General features: G+C 40.8%; 1 protein-coding gene across 3 annotated transcripts in view; it reads right to left on the bottom strand.

The window, feature by feature from the left end:
• Positions 1–1,514: 1,514 nt before the first annotated feature.
• Positions 1,515–11,419, bottom strand: part of ppp2r5cb (protein phosphatase 2, regulatory subunit B', gamma b) — a 38,709-nt gene continuing 28,804 nt past the window's right edge. For all 3 annotated transcript variants that reach the window (XM_042503150.1, XM_042503151.1, XM_042503153.1), the window contains 12 exons: positions 11,209–11,319; positions 10,997–11,089; positions 10,755–10,885; positions 10,582–10,641; positions 9,476–9,584; positions 9,287–9,340; positions 8,196–8,366; positions 7,945–8,072; positions 6,701–6,802; positions 6,429–6,501; positions 5,693–5,809; positions 1,515–4,420 (listed from right to left, as the gene is read on the bottom strand). In XM_042503150.1, coding sequence (XP_042359084.1) covers positions 4,286–4,420; positions 5,693–5,809; positions 6,429–6,501; positions 6,701–6,802; positions 7,945–8,072; positions 8,196–8,366; positions 9,287–9,340; positions 9,476–9,584; positions 10,582–10,641; positions 10,755–10,885; positions 10,997–11,089; positions 11,209–11,319 — 1,284 coding nt within the window. In that variant the 3' untranslated portion in view covers positions 1,515–4,285. The remainder of the gene's footprint in view (positions 4,421–5,692; positions 5,810–6,428; positions 6,502–6,700; positions 6,803–7,944; positions 8,073–8,195; positions 8,367–9,286; positions 9,341–9,475; positions 9,585–10,581; positions 10,642–10,754; positions 10,886–10,996; positions 11,090–11,208; positions 11,320–11,419) is intronic.

Here is an 11,419-nt window from a genome sequence, read left to right as displayed (position 1 = left end):
TTAATGATCTGGATACCGAAAATAAAAGAAAAGAAAAGTAACACTCTCTAGAGTGATTGATTTGTTTAAGACATTTTAATACCAATTAAAGCCTTATTTTGAAATTATTATGTGGAGAGTATTTTCTTTGTTTTATCTTCCCGTCAGACTTCAGTTCCTCATCTTTGTTCTCGTCAAAGCCAACAGAGCGTTTTTCTCGCACGCTTCCACAGTGAACAGAGTCAAGAGTCACAGGAGTCCACGTTAAAAGCAAAACTATTACAAAACATCTTTTACAATTCAAGCTGTATAATCCAAGTCTCATTTATCTAGTCGCATGCTCAGTTCTCCCCAAACAGACGGGAACTGAACAGAAAGTAAAACTCATCTAGGCTCTCTTCCAGGGCTGGAAATTAGCACCAGCTACTGGTCAAATGCTGGTAAAACATGCAAGAAGCTGCAAGGTTTGCTTCACTAACCAGCCAAAAAAAAAAAACAATGGTAAATCACCAGCCACAGAAAAGGTTAATTTCCAATCTCTTTTAATCCAGACTCCATTGAGAAAAACACTAATTTGAGCTCGCTGAACACAGGAGCTGCTGGTCTTCACCTGCCTCGATCAGTGAGTTAGTTTGTGTTATTGTGTGACTTTGGTGAATCTGAACAAACCCTTTTAAACGCCAAAGTCACACAATATCACAAACAAAATAACTGATGGAGGCAGCGGTAGACCAGCAGCTCCTGTGTTCAGCACCGTTAAATCACAGTTTTTGTAAATGGAGTCTGGCTTTGAAGAGAGCGATGTCACGCCTTCATTTTCCAGTTGGAAATCACTATCTGACATCAAGGTAAAGAAGTGAAAATAGTCTAAATACAGCGTACACTCAAACTGATATTGTTTTGTTTTAATTGGGACTATTTTTGGGTAACTAAAATACATTTTGTCGCAGCACCTGTCCACAGCAGTAGATTGTTTAGCTTCCACGTCAGCGCTCCGGCCTGCTTCTCTACATCTACTGTATGTGATGCACTGACCGATAATACTTCATGCAGCCCCACTTCAAAAACTCTGAAGTCTCCCTTTAATACCCCGGGCGGAGGGGCTGAGGTTTTTGTTTGGTGAATGTTGTTCTTCAAGACAAACGTGGAGAGAAACGGAACGACGTGACTGCAGTATTATTTACAATTTGCACATTCAGTTGAAACACTGACAGGAGGTTCTGCAGGCAAAGGAAGAATAAAACCACAACAAAAAAGAACTTGCAAGCATCCAGAAGCAGATCGAACAGATGTCCAAATAACGAGCCCGACGGGGGGGTGTGGGGAGGGGGGGTAGTTACAGCCAGTGTGCAGGTCTGGGCAGAGGGGGTCAAACAATGGTACAAATCAGAAGCGGCGGGGGGCTCAGAAATGGAAAAGTCACGATGGGAGGTGATTTCCTCTCCTGTGGAGGCGAGCTGACCCCACACACCAAAACAGACAGCATCACGGATTTCAATTCTTTACTTTGTTTTTCAGTTGTGTTTCTATTTTTCTTTCAAGTTTTATCAGGAAGTGCTTCATCGCTGAAGTGGCTCGGGGCGACCACTCTGCTTCTCCTCTCTCGCTTTTAACTACAAAAAAACTGACTTTGTAGCTTCGACAAGGCATGTGTGCTGGAGGTTTGCCAAGTGCGGACTGTTTTCTCGGAAGATAACGTTACAAATTCTTTTTTAAATGATGTGGCATTTCAAGCTCGTGCTACTACTCGATTCTCAAATATCCCCTTAGACTATAAAAGGCACTGTGAAAAGAAAGGCTTATGTTTGACCTCTTCAAACCAAACATACCTCATCTGTCGGAGCAGTCTAATCTCTAAGTGTTTTATAAATAAAAGGGTCTCGCTTGAGAAGAGTAGAAAAAGCGTTTCGCTATCAGCACAGTTTCTGCCCCGTCTGACTTCTCTCGACACACAGCAGCATTGTGTTAAATCCCAGACGAGCAACTGCGTCTCTCTGACCTCTCGTAAGCCTCACATGAATGACAGCGACTTGTACTGAATGCTAATGACCATGTTGAACACACTCCGACCAGGGCTGGGACGACCAAAAATAAATCCCACAATCCCCTCTCATGTAACTGGCCTGGACTCATCCCAGTGACCAATCAAATAGATCCAAACATGTAACACTAAACTGACCACAGCTTGAGCCGCTGACACACACCGCAAACCTGTGTTAACCCTTTTGCCTGATCATTTTCAAAAGGGACAGTTCATCCTAAAATCAAAAATACATATTCTTCCTCTCACCTGTAGTGCTTTTTATCTGTATAGATTGTTTTAGTTTGAGTTGCAGATTGTTGGAGATGTCTGCCGTATAGATGTCACCTCAGCTTGTGGTGCTCAAAGCGCCAAAAAATATTCAGCAGCAATGTGTCTTTCCAGAAATCATGACCTGGTTATTCAAGATAATCCACAGACCTTGTTGTGAGCAGTTTCATGGAGGAACTATTTTCTCTCTGCTGAACTACATCCGGAAACTGCATCCCTGCGCAGAAGGAAGCGTGCATCTATTCATAAATGAGCTTCTGACAGCGTGAGGTGTAAACATTCACGGCATGCTCCTCAGCTGAGCTGTAATGCAAGCTAGCAGAACTGTGAAAATAAGTCGACTAATTGATTCATCAACTGACAGAAAAATAGTGTCCGACTATATCTGATAACCAATTTCCAGTGACATTTTCTTTTTTTTCTATCATTGAACTAAATATCTTTTTTACTATTTTTTGACATTTTTTCACTCAAGGATTAATCTGCAGATTAATCAATAATAATAATAATTTGTTAAGCTATGAGTGGAGGAAAAGTCTTTATTTAAAAGTGCTTAAGCCTATAATGCATGACTAGCAAAAAGGAAAAAAGGAAAAAAGAAGAGGGGAAAAAAAGGTTTCCTCTATGACATTTAGCCAAAAAATGTATAGTTTTCCGAAATGATCTCATGGTTAACTGATGTTTGGGAGAAGTCTGCATGCCCAAGTTTTAAGAAAACAATCAAACAATAGTTTGGTTTAAAATGAAAAGATTTCCTTTAGAAACAGCAAAATAAACTTGACTACGCTTAACAGGGTACAATTATTTTTTAACTATATATAAAATGTTTTATGGTGGCAGCTTCTTCTGTATCAGACTGTATTAAAGGGGAACAAGATATTGTCTCATATCAATCGCAGACCCCTGAATCATATCGAAACTGTATCGTGGCAGACTTTGTGATCGGCAAATGTGGTCTTGTTATCCAAAGAAGCCATTTAATAATATATCGTGATGAAACTAGTTAGTAACATCCCCAATAAATATCACTGCAGGTAAGAGGGAAAACTTATTTTTGATTTTGGGATGAACTGTCCCTTTAAGAAAGCAACTAAATTAACGAGATATTGGCACCAAACAAGGCTTCTACACAAAATCCGTCCAATGAAATCTGTAGACCTCAGTCAGACCAGCACTGTTTGATGAACAGAGTGTGTGTTGTAACGCTTTTAATCCAGACACACTGGTCGACCAAAATGACCCCGTCCTGATTAACAGAGCGATCGATGAATCTTCACAGCTGATGGAACAAACAGCCAAACAGAAGAGTCATGCAGAGAGGAAGCGTGTTTTGCTCTGAGAAGAGCTCAGAGTAAAAATAAAATGTCTAGTTTAAATGTTATGAGAAAAATAGCTAATATTAAATATATAGAAACAACCGATTTATTATTTTTTTTTATGAAATCAAACTGAACGAGTCCTCAGTGGAGGTTACGGTTGGGGGGTGGGGGGCGGGGGGGGGGGTGGGGGGCTCATATTATTTGTACAAGCACCTGACATCTATAAAGAAGAGGCAAGAAGAGAGAGACAGCTCACACACAGAACAGAACACCTGAGAGAAAAGACCAGAAGGGGGCAGCACAGCACCCCGAAAACACAACAGAGGACAGGAGAAGAAAAAAACGAGGGAGGAAAAAGAGAAAACTACAGTATTTTGGGGGGAAGTTCGGGGCCGTAATGCGTGTCACGGTCATCCAGTGACGTTTCTGCTGGACAACAACCAGGTGGATAAAAGAGGAAAGTGAGAGTCAGTAGGGACCGAGCACCGCGTGTCTCGAAAAACCGAACGGTGCGGCTTTAGACATTTTCTGTGTCAGGTGGAGCTGTTCAGTTCTGTGTTGTGCTGGGCTGAGAGATACCAGAGCTCTGTTGTTGTGCTGGCCCCGGAGGGCCTGTGGTTCCTCTGTGGATGCTGCTGCTGCTGTTGCTGGTTTCATGGTGGATCTGGGTGGTCTCCTAGTGGCCGTCGTGCGTTGTCAACATTTCCTCGGCTCTCCGGTGCAGCTCCAAGGCTGTGACAGTGCAGATGTCCTTGGGGAGCTCTGATTTCCTCCTCATCAGTGGACGCTCTCGACGCTGATCTTTTTGGATCTGGACACAGAGGGATCAGTGAGGTTCGGTGCTACAGCTTCACGAGTCACCTGCACGGCCGCTCAGGTCCTCTGGCTCCAAACTGCAGGACTAAACTAACTTAGTGAGGCAGCTTTTGGGTGTTACGCTGCGAGCAGTTGGATCAGGATCTGAGAGCAGCTGAAAATGTCTAAATCTTAACATGTGAACTAAAAATCTTCCACCCCTAATTGGCTTTTGATTAAAAATGGTTTACACCGATCGGCCAAAACATTAAAACCACAGAAGTAAATAACATCTATCATCTTGTTATATTGCAATGTTCTGCTGGGAAACCTTGGGTCCTGGAGGTCATGTGGATGCCACCTGACAGGGTCCAGCACACACCGATGCTGGTCCCCCTCATGGCAACAGCACTCCTTATGGTAGTGCCCCCCCTGCAGGACAAAGCACCATCCCACACCGCAAAAACTGCTCAGGAACGTGACAAAGAGCCCAACATGTCAAGCTGGCCTCAAAATTTCCCAGATCCCAACCTGACTGAGTATCTGTAGGACGTCCTGATGCCGCAGTGGTACCCCTGATCCACAGTGGGGACTCTTTGGACTGGACTTGGCTCTGACCTGTCAAAGCTTCAGCACAGGACCTCGGGGGGTGTCCTATGGTGTCTGGAACCGGGGCGATCATTTTCAGCCTGTGGGCTATGAGGTGGGTTACTGGCACGTCCCATGGAAGCTCCATCAGACTGGGATTTGGGTAATTTAGAGGACAGATCTACACCTTAAGCTCTTTGTCACGTCCAGTGCCATCGGGGGGCACTTGTCACTGTCGGGGCGAAAGGTTTCCAAGCAGAATGTTGAATTTTACTGCGATGATATTTACTGCAGCGGTTTGAATGTTTTGGCTGATTGGAGTATATGGTTTTATTTACTTATTTTATTGTATTTTCATCTTCATCGTTTTATCTGATTTGACATTTGTGTGACACTTTGTCACGATCACTTTATTAATTCATAAGTCATGGCCAAAAATGTATTTTGCGAGGTCACAATGACTCGAGCACCAAAATTATGATCAGTTTGTTCTTGAGTCCAAGAGGATGTTTGTGCTTAATTTGAGAAAATCCCCTCCACGCATAAATAATTCAATAAATAGCTGCAATATGAGTCATGAGTTTAGTGGAAATGGTAATTTTTACATTTCATTTTCACTATAAAAAAATATAAAAAACTGATGGTTTCGCGGTGTCTCAGGCATTAGATTTTACGACAAAACACTGCAATCCAGTCCTACCTGTGTGGCTTCCTCCTCCACAGCTTTCTTCAGCATGTTGACATCGTCTAGCAGCGGCCCGTCTGTCTCCATGTCCATCGGACTGCCTGAGTCTATCGAGTCAATGTATATCAGAAACTGTACAGAGAGAGAAGAGAGGAGCACGAACAGTTAAAACGTACCACAACGATGATGATAATAACTTTATTTATAGCACCTTTAAAAACAAAGTGCTCTGACAAACAAAGCCAGAGGTTTCTCGCAGAGGCAACATAACCATAAGAGCCAAACAATAATGCAGAATTAAGGCCAGAAAAAAGACAGAACTGAAACAAAAATATCAATAAAAACCCAATACCAAAACGAGTGAATACAATTCAAAGATTATAAGCAGTAAACACGGAAATAATTTGTAGAATTAAACATGATCGAGACAGAATGAAAGAATAAATTTAAAGATAAACTAAAATAGATTAATTCAAATAGACTTTTTTGATGTGTGCTGCTGACTCATTTTGGACACTCTGTGACCTTTTCTGTAGTGTCGCCATGAACATATATAAATAAATACACCTACTGCTTTAACTTAGCTTGTTTCAGCTCTGTCGGTGCAAACTCAAAAGTGTATTTGACGAGTGCAACTGACTCAATCACTCACTCAAACGTAAAATTGTGGTACAAGACTACAGTTAATGAGGTTATTCTGAAAGGTGTCTACAGTGTCGGTATATCACTGAGCTAAAATCTCTTTGCTCACCTGTGGGTTTGACTTTGCAAGATTTTCTATCTTCAGCCACGCTTCTTCTCTCTCTTTCCATTTGGCTTTCTCTCTGAGACACAAAACAGACAAAATCATTGAAAAGACACAAAAGGACATAATTACTCAAAATTACGCTGACGTCCCATTAGTCAGCCCTTCCATTTCTTATGTTTTTTTTAAATTATTCTTTCTGTGATGTGTAAAAAAACCCAGAGGGCCACCCACAGTTTCACTGAAAAACAGACTGTTATTTCTTGCTTGTGACTTACTTGCTTTTCTCTGCCCTGAACTGTTGGGTGCAGTCGTCAAACAGCTTCTGGTTCATCTCCATGAAGAGTTTCAGAGCGTTGTAGATCAACCCGTGGATCGTCCTGCACACACAGATTACCACATGACTTTTTAAACACTTATTATCATCACAACCCATCACTGGTCAGAGGTAAGCCCCTTTCACACATGCAACCTGCCCCTAAAATAAAAAAACATTTCCTGCGTGGGGTCGAGTGTGAACAGGAGCAAGGACTGATATTCAGGGCAAATATGGGAAAACTCCTGATTTCTCACCTCAAGAAGTGGCAACATTTCAGGGAAAATGCTGGCGCAGCTGTGTTGTGAATGAAAGCAGTAAAAGTGCAGGGACGAGCAGGGGTGAAATATGAGACAATGAGCCCCTGGACACAGACATGTTACAGGCACCAGCACCTCTCCTGCACAGGAGCAAGACACAGACGTGCAATGTTTTTGCCTCTTTTTTTTAATGACTCCTTTTGCTTTTTTTGGCGGTCATTCTGAGTCACCTTATAGTCATTTTATGTCTCTCTGAGGCAATTTCGTCTGTCTTTCTAATGATTTTGTATCTTTGTAGTCATGTCGTACCTCTTTGGAGTTTTTTTGTGTCTCTTAATGGTTATTTTGTGTCTGTTTCGCATCTCTTTGAGGTCATTTTGTTTCTTTCTAGTGATTTTGTATCTTTGTAGTAATGTCATATCTCTTTGTAGTTATTTTGTGTCTCTTTGTGGTCATTTTGTGGCCATTTTGTCTCTTTGTAGTCATTTTGTGTTTCTTTTTGGTTGTTTTTTTCCCCTTTTGTCGTAATTTTAGACCACTTTGAAAATCCTTTGCACCTCTTTGTCGTCCTTTTGAGTTTTTTCCTGGTCTGTGCGGGTTAATTTGAGTGACATTTTGCAGGTGAAGGACAGGAGGGCTCTCTGGGCCTGTGCCCAGTAAGCCCTTTCAGTAATTCATCCGTGGGGACGAGCACGTAAAGGTTACATCCATCTGACTAAAGATACTTTCACATGGAACAAGTAAACCAAGACTCCCCTGATGACACATTTGAATCTGTGACTTTTTACGGTTTAGCGTGTATGCTAAGGCCTTTGCTGTATGAATGTGCTGCATGTGTGAATAGTGAAAATCACTAGCAGCGCCTGAGCGGTTATCCCAGTAATTTTCCGGGAGGTAATTGTAAAAGAGGCTGTGGACACAATGGGAAGCCCGTGCAGTGACTCACTTGTTCCAGTGGGTCTTGGAGTTGCGGTAGAGCGATGGGAACATGATGGGCAGGATCTTGGCGGCGTTGTCGCTGATCAGGCTCATGATGTACTCATTGTTCCAGTAGTACAGAGCTCGTTCTGCCACCTAAGAACACAGGAGTTTATGACAGAGTTACATATGTACAAAAAAAAAAGAAAAAGAAAAAAGAGCGCATGTGTAAAACAAAAACACTAAAATACATCATGCGTTGTGGGATGAATGTCCGACCTGAAAGTGCGGGCTGGACACACACTTGGCCAGCTGTCTGAAGAGAGGCTCCATGACTTTGACAAACTCCGAAGGCTCGATGACGTCCAGGATCTCCTCCAGCTCGTTGAGGAACATCACCTCTTTCGGACTGTGAGTCTTTGGCCAATACTTTAACAAAGCCATTACCGTCTGCGCACAAGAACAACAGCGTCATTAAAGAAGAGGAATGAGTGGACGGCTGAGGTGTAATAACCTGCTGATGAAGCACTACAGGAACTGGTATTTAAAAAGAAATTAACAGGAACCATCATGACTTGGATCATGAAAAAAGAAGATGACTACATGTCTTTGGCTGGAGAGGTTGACATGTATTGTTTAAAGTAAACATAAAGAGTTTGTATTTGTGACTCATTTATGTCTTTATGGCCAACAAAACATGTATCACTGACTGAAAAGGAAATGTCATGGATCGCATTGATCCAGCCTTTTATTTTACTTGATTTTATTTTATTACTTTGATGTTTGTTATATTACTTTACTATTCTATTTTTTAATTTTCAATTTTATTTTATTTTTTTATTTATTCATAAAAAAAAATCTGATTTATTATTTAAGTATTTCATTTAATGTATTTGAAGAACATTCCTAAGAACATTCATGTTGACATTTACAACTATAACACTTATTTTGTTGCAACTGTATGTTCTTAAAACTATTCAGAAAATATTCTCAGTATTTTTGTTATATCTCCAAAAATATTGTTGTTGCAAAAATACCATACCATACCATATTGCCCACCCCTGTTTCCTTTGTCTTGTACTAAAAACATAGATTAAGTACGGAAATGGCCGTCATCTTTATTCTTTTATTTTCATCAAAAATAATTCAAATGCACTTCTTCTGCTCTTTACTATAATTTTAACATAATACAGCCACGCATACTATTACCTGAGAAATCACAATACAACTAAGCGTAGTAAGAAAACACATTAAAAAAACAACAGACTGTGAATAAAGTCATTAGGTTCATACAGGTATTAAGTAATCTTGAGCAGGATATTGCACGATAATTCAATCAACAGCATCACAACTACTAAATCACATCTTACCGGTTCTGTGAGGGTGCTATCCTTCTCTAAGAACTGAACCACACAGTAGGCCAGCTGACGGAGAAAGACACATAATGTTAACACTTTTTAACAAAGCTGCAGCTCTACAAACACTGACTCTGTGAGGGTTCGTTTGTGGAAGAGAAAAGTGTAATGCATTTATTTTTTTAGGACTGACAGTGTGGTTACCTGTGGGTGATAAACACTAAGAGACTTGACTTTGTGTAAAGGCAGCAGAACTTTCAGCAGGAATATCTTGTGCTCTTCTTTCAATGGTAACGCAAATCCATTGATTATGCTGGAAGGAAAAATGTGATTATTAGAAAATCACTTACATCTAGTAACAAACTTATCTGAAGAGACACTACAGAGAGATAAGACAAAGGTTGTAGCTGTAAGTATCAATACCTGTGCCTATTTAAAGGAACAATTCAACCCCAAATGAACATTTCTACATATGACTCTCCTTGTGTTAATTTGGTGAAGAAAACTTTTTCTCACATGACTTCAGTGAACAAAGAATCCAAAAACTGACAAAATGATGATGAATTGTAGCCACAGGGGTCCGTTTTTAACAAAAAAAAAAGCATATCAAGACACAACTCGTGCAGTATAATTCAAGTCTCATTAATCCAGTCTTATGCTTAGAAATGAACAGAAAGTCAAACTTCTCTCTGCAACGCCAGACTCCTTCAACAAAAACAAAATATTTTATCTTGCAGAAACACAGAAGTTGCTGATCTACCGCGGCCTCGATTATTTTGTTAGCTTGCGTTATTGTGTGACTTTGGCGTTTCAAAGGGTTGATTCGTATATACCAAAGTCACACAATAACACGAAAAAACTGCAGATAGAGGCAGCAATAGTGCAGAAGCTCCCATATTCGGCGAGGTAAAATTAGTGTATTTGTCAATAGAGTCTGGCTTTGAAGAGAGCGCAGATATTTTTCACGTGTAGTTCAGTTCCCTATCAGAAAGACTGCCTGGAAAATACCGAGCATACGACCGGATAAATGAGGCTTGGATTACACTGTTGCAGTTATGTGAATTTGTAAACTGCTGTTTTAATATAGTTTTGTTGTTGTTAAACATGGGCCTCTATGACGTCAATTCAACAAGAATTTTCTCCAGTTTTAGGTTTGTTGTTTACCTCAGAGGCATGCACGTAACACGGTGAGTGACTCATATACAAATGGTCATTAGGGAGAGGAGTATTCTTTTAATTATTTTACTAATGACTGGAAATGACATTAAAGATGAGAAATATTTTGTGTGCACCTCCCAAAAATATCTTACCTGCCTAATATTTCCAGTAACTCTGCTATTCCATTATGATGTTCAGTCTCATAAATGAACCTGGAAAAAAAAAAGGAACAGTGACACACCATGGTTACGCATTTAACAAAAATACCCTCCATTAGTCACAAAAACAAACGTAATTAATACGTCTAACTCGATGACTCACTCACCTATAAAATATGTTATTAATCTGTTTCCTAATGTACGCTCGCAGGCCCAGGAACTTGCCATAGATGCGATGAAGAGTGGTCTTTAAAAAATCTCTTTCCCTGGGGTCTTCACTGTCAAACAGGTCTAAGAGCTGCGCACAAAACAAAGGTCGCTGACACACAGAGCAAGATCATACATACAATACATGCAACACTATTCTCTCAGGTCATAATCATGCACACACCGATCATTACATGCTCACCTGCATTACAAACCTCTGGTCAATATACTTTTTGGCTATGTTTGGTTGAAAATCAGGAGACTCTAAGAACCGTAGGAAGAATTCATAGACGAGCTGCAGGGAGAAGAGTCGAGGTTAAGAGTTGTGAAAGTAACAGCTGTATGGATTTATTCACATCGTAAGCAGTGTGTGTGTGTGTGTGTGTGTGTGTGTGTGTGTGTGTGTGTGTGTACCTGTAGATGTGGCCATGCAGCCTCTAGCGTGGGCTCATCTTCCTCTGGGTCAAACTCGGCACCCGTGGGGTTGGACGATGGCGGCAACGTCCTGAACATATTCACAGAAAACTGGAGGGGAAAAAGACAGAAAAGTAGTTCAGCTCAACAATACGATGAATAAACATCACGTTTTTTTTAATTTACACGCCCCAGATTTTTAAAAAAATTG

This window comes from Plectropomus leopardus, chromosome 16, assembly GCF_008729295.1.
Source record: "Plectropomus leopardus isolate mb chromosome 16, YSFRI_Pleo_2.0, whole genome shotgun sequence".
Classification (NCBI taxonomy): Eukaryota; Metazoa; Chordata; class Actinopteri; order Perciformes; family Serranidae; genus Plectropomus; species Plectropomus leopardus.
The sequence above is the reverse complement of the archived record's forward strand: the minus strand, read 5'-3'. Positions and strand labels throughout refer to the sequence as shown.